The sequence below is a fragment of the Glycine soja genome, chromosome 10 (genome assembly GCF_004193775.1).
Source record: "Glycine soja cultivar W05 chromosome 10, ASM419377v2, whole genome shotgun sequence".
Taxonomy (NCBI): Eukaryota; Viridiplantae; Streptophyta; class Magnoliopsida; order Fabales; family Fabaceae; genus Glycine; species Glycine soja.
In genome coordinates this window covers 39,005,437-39,018,424 of record NC_041011.1, presented here as the reverse complement: position 1 = coordinate 39,018,424, position 12,988 = coordinate 39,005,437, and the positions used below count along the sequence as shown (strand labels likewise).

The 12,988-nt window shown below is 31.9% G+C and overlaps 1 protein-coding gene and 1 long non-coding RNA gene across 2 annotated transcripts; one reads left to right on the top strand and one right to left on the bottom strand.

The window, feature by feature from the left end:
* Positions 1-1,576: 1,576 nt before the first annotated feature.
* LOC114371738 lies at positions 1,577-3,011 on the bottom strand. The gene is made up of 2 exons (XM_028329088.1): positions 2,405-3,011; positions 1,577-2,190 (listed from the first exon to the last, which is right to left on the bottom strand). Exons 1-2 carry the CDS (start codon positions 3,009-3,011, stop codon positions 1,577-1,579), a joined length of 1,221 nt encoding a protein of 406 aa, XP_028184889.1.
* Positions 3,012-4,637: 1,626 nt separating this feature from the next.
* Positions 4,638-6,793, top strand: LOC114369818. Its single transcript, XR_003657724.1, has 2 exons — positions 4,638-5,462; positions 6,521-6,793. It is a non-coding gene; the product is annotated as an uncharacterized LOC114369818 (long non-coding RNA).
* Positions 6,794-12,988: the final 6,195 nt, after the last annotated feature.

Here is a 12,988-nt window from a genome sequence, read left to right as displayed (position 1 = left end):
TTATGTAAACTCCCTGAAAGTCAATATTGTGAAGAAAAGTGTCAATTCTCTTGTTCCAAGCCCTAGGTGCCTGTTTTAACCCATATAATGCCTTCCTCAACTTCAACACTTTGTGTTCATTCCCTTTGCATATAAAACCAGGAGGTTGCAAAATAAACACATCTTCATCAAGTGGTCCATTGAGGAATGCTGACTTCACATCCAGCTGCCATAACTTCCAATTTTTCCAACTAGCCAAGGCAACAACTAACCTCATAGTCTCAAGTCTGGCTACAGGGGCAAAAACCTCTGTGTAATCTATTCCTTCCTTCTGCATGAAACCCTTGGCTACCAATCTGGCCTTATATTTTGCAACTGTTCCATCTGGTTGGAGTTTAACCTTAAAAATCCACTTGACACCAATAAGAGTCTTGTTCTGAGGTAATTCTACCATTTCCCAGGTTTGGTTCTTCTCAATACTCCTTAATCCTTCTTCCATGGTTGATCTCCATACCTCACTTACAATAGCTTCATCAAGATCAATAGGTTCCGCATCGGCCATGAGTGCAAGTTGTTGAACCAAGTCACCATCACCAGAAATGGCATTATTAGGATAGAGTTGATAATCTAAGAGTCTTAAGGGGAAATTTTTGTTTCTTCTAGGTCTGTTGTTCACAATCTGCTGCTCAGTATTCAATGTACCCTGTGTGGCTTCTTTTCCTGAGTCAATTTCTTCCCAATTAAGCTGCAATCTTGGAATTGTTTCAGTTATGGCTTGTGGTTCACTCCATGATTTTGATTCATCGAAATAAACATCTATGTTGAAGAGAACTTCTTTAATCTTGGGATTGTACAGCTTGTATAAGCATGTAGAGTTATAGCCTACAAAGATCATTGGTTCACTTTTATCATCAAGTTTTTTTCTCTTTTGGTCTGGAACATGTCTGTAACACAACGAACCAAAGATTCTAAAATGTTTGATTGAGGGCTTGTTGCTAGACCATGCTTCTTTTGGAACCATTGAGTTCAGCCTCTTGGTAGGACATCTATTAAGGACATGGGCAGTAGTCATGGTTGCTTCTCCCCAGAAGTTGTGCAGGAGATTTTTCTGTTTAAGCATATACCTTACCATGTTCAATATAATCCTATTTCTTCTTTCCACTATCCCATTATGTTGGGGAGTGTAGGGGGCAATAACCTTGTGCGCAATTCCATGCTTCTTGCAAAAATCTTCTAGCTCACTAGAAGTGAATTCTCCTCCTCCATCGGTCCTCAAAGTCTTGATGCACTTTTCGGACTGCTTTTCTACTAAAGCCTTGAATCCCTTAAATGTATTGAACACTTCACTCTTGACCTTAATCAAGTAAAGCCATAGTTTTCTGCTAAATTCATCCACAAATGAAACAAAATACTTGTTTCCTCCTAAAGATGGAACATCAAATGGTCCACAAACATTAGAGTATATAATGTGTAGAACATCATTAGCCTTGGAAATGGTGTATGAGCTACAAGATGTTTTGGGTTGCTTGCTGATTAGGCAATTGTCACACACTTTCTTTGGAATCACAATTGAGGAGAGACCAATTACCATATTTTTTTATCTCAATAGGCTTAAATCTTTAAAATTCAAGTGTCCTAGCCTTAGATGCCATAACCATGAGTCATCAGACAATGTAACAGCAGAGAAGCATTGAGGTTCAATAGTATTCAGATTTACCTTAAACGTTCTATTTCTGGCCAATGGGGCTTTCATAATCATTTTCTTTGTTGTATCATAGACTTCCAAAGACCCATTACTCATTTTCATTGAAAATCCCTTCTCTAGAGGTTGACCCATACTTATCAGGTTACTCTTCATCCCAGGAACATAGAGTACATCTGTGATCATTGCTTGTCTTCCATCTAGTCTTCTAATAGCCACATTCCCCGCTCCTTCAGCTTGTATAACTCTGTTGTCTGCAAACCTTACTTTGCTCTTCTTCATTGCATCAAAATTGACGAGCCAATCCCTATGTCCAATCATATGGTTTGTGTATCCAGAATCTCTATATCGGGTTTCATTATTATGAGATTCTGAATCGGTAATCATCATCAGCATCAAGGGTTGTTCTTCAGAGTCTACTTCATTCTCTTCTTTGGCCATATGTGCTTGATAATCATTGTGTGACTGATTCCCCATGTGATCTATGCTACTTGGTGTGGCTACACACTCTGTGGAAAAATGTCCAATCCGATTGCTATTGAAACATTTGATTCTTTTCCTGTCAATTGTCTTTTTCTTTTTTTTCTCTCCAATTATTGAAATTCCCTTTTTTGTTAGAGCTTTTTGGCTGATCTTCTTCATTCTTTCCTTGTTCTTGATTTTGTGTGTTTCTTTTAAAGCCACTTCTGAAATTTTTCCCACGTCCACGGCCTCTAAAATTACCTTTGGAATTATTGCCTACTCTCTTTGATGTATGAGCCTGCAATGTTTGATGATCCCCTGGCTTCGTTGTTTCTCTTTCAATGAGTCTTTCTTCATGTGATTCAAGAGAACCTTGAAGTTCTTCTACTGTTATTTCCTCAAGTTTCTTGGATTCTTCAATGGCTACGACAATGTGGTTGAACTTGGGATTAAGAGTTCTCGGGATCTTTTCTACAATTGTTTGGTTTGAAATCTTCTCATCACAGTTCTTCATAACATTTGTGTGAGTGATGATTCTATTGAAGAAATCAGCTATCTTTTCATTGTTCTCCATTTGCATCAATTCACATTGACGCCTCGTCGTTTGTAGTTTCTCCTTCTTCAATTGTTCTGCACCCTCATTACATTTCTCCCAGATCTTCCATGTTTCTCGTGAAGTTGCAGCGCCTGCAATCTTCTCAAAGTGTGCATCATCTACACACTGATGAATCAAGACTGTAGCTTTACAATTTTTCTTCTTGTTTTCTATATAAAGGGCTTTTTGTGCTTCTGTAGAGCCTTTAGTGATTGTGGGATAACCTTCCTCAACAATTTCAGCCACTTCTTGATAACCCAGAATTGCCTTCATCTGTACACGCCATCAATCCCAGTTCTTGCCATTGAGGATGGGAAGATTCGTAGAAAAATTCGCACCAGTTGATCCCATTTCTTCTATCCCTTAACCAAGAACCTGAATTCTGATGAATAATTCTTATACAATGCTGATAACTATCTATTTATAACAATTAGTTTTCCGTAAAAATAGAAAAATACAAGCTATTCTCATTTTCTAATTATAACCGTACTCCGCATTTAACCCCTTAACTATTTGAATCACTTTCTAACAGTTTAAATATCCATGTTTTGAGGATAATATTTTTCCTTATGTAAAGACTTACTTATTTGACTTTATTTATTATACAAGAGGTATTTTCATATTATTTGATAAGTCAGGGTAGGCGCCACTTCCAGTGAAGGAAGATAAGTCAGGGTAGACGCCACAAGGATTACCTTGATAAGTCAGATAATTGGTTCAACAAGGAACCCGGAGAGAAACTTTCACCAAATTTTATCAAAATGCCAAAAGTTTTTTTATTCAAAACAAAAACCAATACTTATAGTGTATCTGAACAAAATGATAAAAATAGACATGGGCCTTCTAAATAGTTTGGGCCAAAATTACAATAAATAAAAATTATAATTAAAAAACATATTTAACTTGGGCCTTCAAATTAATCAGGGCCTTCAGCAACAATTAATAGTCTTGATAGTGTCTCTGCCTCTGGGCCTTCATCCTTCTCCACTTGGGCCTTCATCCTTCTCAACTCGGGGGCTTTATCCTTCTCCAATTGGGCCTTCGCCCTTCTCCACTTGGGCCTTTAGCCTGTATTTGGCCAATTTCAGGATTCTCATCATTATTATAATTTTGAGATTTTGTATTCTTACGAGTTTTTTTTAATGAAGGGTGTTACAAGAGCTGCCACACTTGGTGCGAAAACAAGCAGCCTTAAAATGTATGTGGCCAACAATTTCTAGTTCTAAACTATGATGCCACATAGATCCATCCCAAGCTCTCATATCAGAAACTGTATCATTATAAATAAGAAAGCTTCATCACAAGCTATGATAAAGCTGAAATAGTAATTACAAAACGTGAAAGGAAGCTACCAAATAGCCACCAAAATAGCTCGAAAGCTGAAAAAAAATCTCCTATCAAAGCTTGTCAACATTATCTAGATAAATATTAAAAGGGCTATTGAAGATGAGAATACAAAAGTAATACGCTGATTAAGTGTTTCAAGATAAAATTCCAATTCCGAAGAAGATTAAGTACAACATGAGAGAGGATCATTGAACCAACAGGCAAGAGAGTAATGAAACCCACCCCTACTTTGAATCCAATTCTAAGTCTAAAGTTTAATTGGGTCTAACAATTTCCTTGACTCTTGGTTCTTATTCTGGAGCACTTTAACATTTCTCCTTTTCCAGGTAATCATCTATCATGATACAAACAAGGCCCTGACAATGCTGACGTGGCATTGCCAGGGCTAACGTGTCAGAATGCTAGCAATCCAACTTCCCGCCCAAAAACGTCGTTTCATTATACATTTATTATTTTTGTCGTTTTATGTGTTGGCCGTTCAGTTACCAATGCATTTTTTAATTTTTCACGCTTTCCATTGCTACACGGTGTCCTTTGTTTGCTACACGCCTTCCCAATTATCTCCATAATTCTCTCTCCACCGTTTCTCATTCCCATTCTCTCTTTCATTCTCTCTTTTTTTTCCTACCACCGTTCTCTCTATTTCACTCTCCCCACCCTTTCTCATTCTCATTCTTTTTTTTTTCCTACCACCGTTCGAAGACGATGCCTTGGTGCTGTTGTTCTCCAAATGTCGGACGGAAATGAGGGAAATGCCGGACGAAAAACTCAAAGGTTATGCTTCATTTTTCCTCTCCATGTGCTTCTTTTCAATTTTTTTCACAGCATGTTCATTGTTTCTTCTAAAGCTACCTTTTTTTTTCCTACCACCGTTCGAAGACGATGCCTTGGTGTTGTTGTTCTCCAAATGCCGGACGGAAATGACGGAGATGCCGAACGAAAAAATCAAAGGTTATGCTTCATTTTCCCTCTCTATGTACTTTTTTTCGATTTTTTTCACAGCATGTTCATTGTTTCTTCTAAAGCTATCATTTTTATCTCAAAAAGCTTCGATTTTTATCTCCAAACTCCATGAATGTGCTTCATTTTCCCTCTCCATGTGCTTTTTTTTTATTTTTTTTACAACATGTTCGTTGTTTCTTCTAAAGCTACCATTTTTATCTCAAAAAACTTCGATTTTTCTTTTCAAACTCCATGAATGTGCTTCGATTTCCCTCTCCATGTGCTTTTTATTTTTTTATTTTTTTCACAGCATGTTCATTGTTTCTTCTAAATCTACCTTTTTTTTCCTACCACCGTTCGAAGACGATACCTTGGTGCTGTTGTTCTCCAAATGCCGGACCGAAATGATGGAGATGTCAAACGAAAAACTCAAAGGTTATGCTTCGTTTTCCCTCTCTATGTGCTTTTTTTTCGATTTTTTTCACAACATGTTCATTGTTTCTTCTAAAGTTATCATTTTTATCTCAAAAAGCTTCGATTTTTATCTCCAAACTCCATGAATGTGCTTCGTTTTCCCTCTCCATGTGCTTTTTTTTCGATTTTTTTCACATGTTCATTGTTTCTTCTAAAGCTACCATTTTTATCTCAAAAAGTTTCAATTTTTATTTTCAAACTCCATGAATGTGCTTCGGTTTCCCTCTCCATGTGCTTTTTTTCGATTTTTTTCACAGCATGTTCATTGTTTCTTCTAAAGCTACCATTTTTATCTCAAAAAGCTTCAATTTTTATCTCCAAACTCCATGAATGTTTTTCGATTTCCCTCTCCATGTGCTTTTTTTCGATTTTGTTCACTGCATGTTCGTTGTTTCTTCTAAAGCTACCATTTTTATCTCAAAAAGCTTCGACTTTTATCTCCAAACTCCATGAATGTGCTTCGTTTTCCCTCTCCATGTGCTTTTTTTTTATTTTTTTCACTGCATGTTTATTGTTTCTTCTAAAGCTATCATTTTTATCTCCAAAAGCTTCGATTTTTATCTCCAAACTCCATGAATACAGATTCATTTTCTTGCTTTATCCCAAAAAGCTTTGATTTTTGCCTCCCTGTCTTCTTCTACGTTTTCTTTTTACCTGTATTTGCATTTGTATGCGTTTTTTCAGATTTTTTTTCACTGCATGTAGTTTAAATGTTCTAAAGCTTAGAACTTTGATTTTTTTTGCTTTCGTTTCAGATTTGTGTCAATGTAACCATTTTTGGTTTTTTTCGAAAGCAACATTAACTATGTCCTTATATATTCCTTGGAATAGTTAGTCACGCACGGGGGAGTAGCCACGATGTCATCAGGATTATATTATCAATTTTCAATTTTCACATGCATTCTATTTTTTATTTTGTGGTTTGGTTAGGGGTTATTTTGAACCAATTTGCTTAACTTCAATCCTCTTTTTGTGTGACATCAGTGAGATTGACTTTTATTTGTTTTTCACTTCATCAGGCTGAAGATTGACCAGTAATTCAATTAGGCCAAGAAAAGCTACTTCAATGGGATCACTCAATAGTTCATCACAAAATACTTTTTACCTGTTTAGTGAATTTGTAAAATAGGACATCTGTGTTGTAATTCTAATTTCAAGTTTGTTTTTAATAAGCATCTGAATCTTTTGTATATAAATTGTTCAGATCACTCATAAAAATATTCACAGCCTAGATCTTGTGTTGTAATTACAACAACCAGTTTTACCAATGAATATTTACTTTTTATTTTCTATTTCCCTTTCTTTTTTTCCTATTGGCCCTTAAGTTAAAATTTGTTGGTTTTTTTTTTTGTTTTCCAGTTTATATCCATGTCACATAAATGGAAAAAACTTAAAATCAAAACAAAGAAGATGTACACTTTAAAATTGAAAATGAAAGGAAGGGATTATACAAACAAGGCCATGGATGACCTACATGTCAAGCTGTGGTTCACCGTAATTCCCGCCTAAAAATGTCAATTTGTGATATAGTGCTTTATTAAACGATGCATTTTCAATAAATAAAACGATGTGTTTCTAATAACAAATAAATTAAATAATAAATTAAACATTTGAAAGAAAGATGTGTTTTCAATACTCATGTTTTTCAAATACCAATACCCATGCTTTTGGATTACTAATGTTTTTCGAAAACCAACAATAATTATGACTACATGACAAGACGTTTGTCCTTTTTATTCATTTGTAATTAAATGTCATAATATTATTGATGTACTTTTTTTAAAAAACATAATTAATACACTTATTGATGCACTTTTTTATATTTACGTTTACCAATACACTTTGCTTTTGCACTTTCATTTCACGCTTCTCCATATTTCCTATTTTTTTAATTATTTAATTGTTTTTGTCCTTTTTATTCATTTGGTTGCATTTCTTTTTTCTCGATATATTTATATTTTCATTCCTACCATGACCATTTTAAATGAAACAAATTCAAAAGTATTGACTAATTTTTTAGTCAACTTAAGTTATATTCGACAAAATATTTTAAGTAGTTTTTAGTTTTTTTATTAGCTAAAAAACTCATTTAATTGATTATTCAGTAAATAAGTTTTTTTAGTAACTTCTAACTTTCATTGGAATGTTAGTTTTTAATTTTTATTTTTTATAGTTTCTTATACTTTTATCATTTAATTGGTATATCAGGGTCACATAATCTTGGACCAGTTATGGAAATTAATTTAGGGATAGTAAAATCAATTTGTTTGGTTTAACAGTCAATTAAAAATATTCTATTAAGATATGAAAATAATCATAATTTTCTAATTAATAAACATATTCTGGTAGGACATGGAAACAATGAATCTTAAATATCACACTATTAATCTTCAAATTAATATAGACATTGAGTTATTACTAATTAATAGGTTCTTAACAATTAATTTTAAATATTATCATATCAATTTTAACATATTATTAATACCAAGTTCACTTTTGTAGGAACTTAACATATTATTCCTAATTAGTTGGAACTTAACAATCAATTATATTTAAAAGTATGTTTTGTGAATTTAAAAATTAAACAAAATGTTAGACAAATTTAAAAGACCTTTCCATTAATAGGTACTTAACAATCAATTTTAAACATTTTGTTAGTATATTAAAATAATCATGATTTTCAAATTACTAAACATATTCTGTTTGGATAGGTAAATAATCATAATTTAGACGTTGAATTATTCCTAATTAATAGGTTCTTAACAATCAATTTAGAATATTACCATATCAATTTTAACATATTATTAAAACCAGGTTTCCTTTTGTATTTATTTTTGTCTTAATCATCGTCAATTTATAAAAATTTAATCATAATATCATTTTACTTAACAATCAATCTTAAATATTACACTATTAATCTTAAAAAGTAATTTTGGCGTTCAGTTATTCCTAATGAGTAGAAACTTAACAATCAATTATATTTAAAAGTATGTTCTATGGATTTAAAAATTAAACAAAACGTTAGGCAAATTTAAAATACCTTTCCATTAATAGGTACTTAACAATCAATTTTAAATATTCTGTTAGTATATGAAAATAATCATGATTTTCAAATTACTAAACATATTCTGTTTAGATATGTAAATAATCATAATTTAAACCTTTTCATTAATGGGTCCTTAACAATCAATTTTAAATATTCGGTTAGTATATTAAAATATTCATGATTTTCTAATTAATAAACATAATAATTTAGCAGTTAAGTTATTCCTAATTAGTAGGTTCTTAACAATAAATTTTAAATATTACCATATCAATTTTAACCAATTATTAAAACCAGGTTCACTTTTGTATTTATTTCTGTCGTAATCATTGTCACTTTATAAAAGTTTGATCAATTTTAATAAGCATGTTCTGTTAGGATATCAAAATAATGATAATTTAGACATTGACTTATTCCTAATTAGTTTGAACTAAATAATCAATTTTAAATATTACACTATCAATTTTAACATTTTATTCAAATAAGCTTCAATTTAGTATTTATTTTTGTCAAAGTCATTTTCAATTTATTAACATTTAATTAATAACCATATTTTATTTTTATTTTGGTTATTTTTCATTTCATTATGAACTACTTAACAATTTTATTAGGATATCGAAATAAATATAATTTGCACGTTGACTTATTCCTTTTTTATTTTGTTTTATCTTTAGTAATTAAAAACAATATAAGACGACTTATAATAACCCATACTGTTCAACCAAACGTATTTCCATATGAGATCTCCATTCTTTTCTTTGTGTGGTCTTATTTCAGTTACCATCTGTTATGTTCTATGAATTTTAATTGTAGATTAAATTTGGACGAAAGATTTATGCTCTGTAATTTTTGTGTGTATTACTTTCTTTAATTTATGGTGGAGGAGATTCAATTAAAAAGAAAAAAAAATGTAGTCAACAATTTAAAGGCATGGGCTAACACTACTAATACCTGATTTTAATCATGTGCATCCCAAAGGTCCTCTAATCAAAAAGAGGAAAAAAAATGCAGTCAACAATTTCAAGTCACGGGCTAACACTACTAATATCTATTTTTAGTCATGTCCATCCCAAAGATTCTTCAATAAAAAAAAGACAAAAAAATACAATCAACAATTTTAAGGCATGAGCTAACACTACTAATATCTTATTTTAATTATGTGCATTCCAAAGGTTCTTCAACAATAATAAAAAAGAAATACACCCAACAATTTGAAGGTACGGGCTAACACTACTAATGTCTGATTTTAGTTATGTGCATTCCAAAGGTTCTTTCATGTGCCTTTTTCTCATACTTTTATTAATGTTGTAAGTTCAATACCTTTGGGTATCGAATAATTTTTCAATTCCATTTTAATTTTAATTGAACAGTTTATGGTTTGTTTTAATTAATTCTGAATTTATTTCGTTGACTTATATTTTTATCATTTCTTTTTTCTGCCCCTTGATGTTTCATAACTTAATGAGGTACATATTATTCAATCATGTAATCGTTTGATTCACATATTTTTACTATACATCTTTTCTTTTATTCCAAACAATATCAAACAATATATAATATTTACACATTACCTTAAAATTATATTTTATTATCTACATGTAACTCAATATTAGTTTCAAATTCATATTTTATTTAATGTATTTTTTTTTCTGTCAATACTTAAATATTATTATTATCCAAATAAACAAAATTATATAAGTGTGTACATGTAGTAATAATTTATATTTATGAAATATCTCCTTCTGATTCTCTATGGTCATTCAAATTAATAGGAACGATGACTCAAACTAAGAGAAGATATTTCAAATTTTTATTGAAGAGTTAGATATTTTAATTATGTTAGTTAAAAAATAAGATTAATGTTAACATAAGATTAATGTTTCAAACGAAAAATAAATAAATAATTAATAAATATAATTTAATGCTAATATCATCAAAATAAATCAATTTTGTCAATGTCAATCAACATTTATTATTTTTTTTATCTTTTGTGTTTAATTTGTTTCAGTTTCCCTTCAATAAATATTTCTTGGACTATTAACAAGTCTACGGTATAGACCTTAACACATATTTTAAATTCATATTTTATTTAATGTATTTTTTCAGCCAATAGATAAAAACAAACTTAACACATGTATGTTGATAGAAAGAAAGGTTGGTTTAGAAAAGATGCTTCACCTGGTGCCAAAGATACTTCATCAGGTTCCTACGATTCTTCACCTTCCAAGTCATCGAAAGCTTTGTCAACATCATTAGGATCCCACCATCATCAAAAGCTTCGTCATCTTCATTAGGATCCCACGTTGGTGCCCACGCTAGTGGGATTGCTTCCTCAACTTCATTAGGTGCCAAAGCTTCCTCAGACTTAAACACTACAATGGTCTGGGTTTCAGATAATCGTGCTTCATCTCCGTTGGTTAAAGCAACATTTAGGTCAATTTCTCATGGCATTTTTAAACAACAAATGATAGTTTTTTTTCTTTTCCGATAAGTATCTTTAGCTTACGTGAATAGAAGGAAGATGCTCATAAGTTTATATCCGTAACGTTTTTCATATTTTAAAATTTGGTGGCAAAGCAAGATTTTGAATAGGATTATCGATGGTTTTAGGCCAAATTTTAGTGGGAAATAAAAAAAAATTGATATTTTAAAAAACAATGTTGATACAAAAAGTTAATTATTAGTTCTACAAAAATTGCACCGGTGTCATTGGATTTTGAGTGCTATAATATTTAATCCTAGGGGTAGTTTTGGAATAAAATATAAATTTATATTAATAAAAATAATCAAATTAATAATTTTTATTGGTTTTGATGAATTGATCATTTATTTCTTATATGACAAAATCACACTTTTGATCCTCCATTTTAACTCCAATTTCGCATTTGATCTCCCGCTAATTTAATTCACAAATTTGGTCCTCCTGCTTTATAAAATCTTGCAATGTTGGTCCTGAATGCCTTAATTGAACGTTGACGGTTAAGTAGTGACGTTGACTGCCACGTGTCAACGTCTGAGAGACACCTTAAATTGTATTTTTTAACCCATCTTTTCTCTCTCTTTCTCAATTCTGGTAACTCCTCGTTCCATCTTTATTCTTTTACACACCCGATTGAAAAAACATCATCCACAAGCAAAAGTTGAATCATTTCTAAACTTTTTTTTTGGAGAAAAAGTTCACCATTTAATTTATTATATCATAACTCTTGTGAGAAGCTGAACGTGGAACATGACACAACAATTGCAGAGAAAAAAAAAGTTACGGAGAAGAAAAAAAAAAGAAAAAACATCCTTTATTATTGCCCGAATGACTTTCATAGATCTAAACTTTTTTTATACAACAAAATTATGTTGGGAGCGTTTTTGGTTCCCGTAGGGGGTGTGCTCGGAGAAGGTGGACGCGCAGGGAGGGAGGTGGTAGGCGGCGAAGTCGAGATTGGTGGATAATTGGGTTGTGGCGGTTGCAGTGATGATGGTGGTGCTAGTATTGGGGTGGAAGCATAGGGATGAGGCGCCTTAGCTTGCGGAGGGTGAAGAGATCTGAGTATAAACTCCGACATCGTCGATGGCAAATCCGACACCACCAAGAAAGAAAAATAGGAGGAGAAAAGAGAAAATAAGAAATAAAATAAAATTGGAGTTACCTGGGAAAGAGAGAGAAAATATGGGTTAAAAAATGCAATTCAAGGTGCCTCTCAGACGATGACACATGACAGTCAATGTCAGTGCTTAACGGTCAACGTCCAATTGAGACATCCGAGACCAACATTGTAGGATTTTATAAAATTACCAGGGGACCAAATTTGTGAATTAAATTACTGGGGGACCAAATGCGAAATTGGAGATAAAGTGGAGAATCAAAAGTGTAATTTTGTCTTCTTATATTTAGTACTAAAGTTAGAGGTAGTAGTAAAATTCATTAAAAAGATTGAGTAAATAGTCATTTTTTTCCTTTAACTGTGTAGAGCGCCAACAAATTCGTCGGTATTCTACACATCCAGGGACAAATATGACTATTTATCCAAAATATAATTTAATCTTCACCTTTTCCTTTTTTAATCGTTACAAGCATAATATTACATTAAACACTTAAAAAATAGGAAAACAATTACTCTGAAATATTATACTTATTATTCAAGGACAAATTCATTCATGTATTTATCACATAAGCTCTTTCATTTGTTAAAGATTAAAGTTAACAGATAAATAAATTTATTGTACTTTTTTACTTTCAATTAGGGGTGGAAATAGGGCAGACCAGGTCAGGCTTTGAAAGGCCTGAGTCTAGCCTACGATGAATCTTTGAGGCCTGAGCCTGTCCTATAGCCTATGAAAGACTTTTTATTTTGGCTCGACCTGACCTTTTTAAAAGTCTGGTCTGGCCTGATAACCTTTTTAAAAGTCTTCTTGACCATAAATATTTAATATTTTTATGGATGGAATA

Bases quoted from the DNA above. Each gene is read 5' to 3' on its own strand.
- LOC114371738 (XM_028329088.1), bottom strand. From the start codon at position 3,011: ATGAAGGCAATTCTGGGTTATCAAGAAGTGGCTGAAATTGTTGAGGAA. The intron at 2,191-2,404 runs GTAATTTTAGAG...ATTTTTCCACAG, and splicing joins AGTAGGCAATAATTCCAAAG to AGTGTGTAGCCACACCAAGT.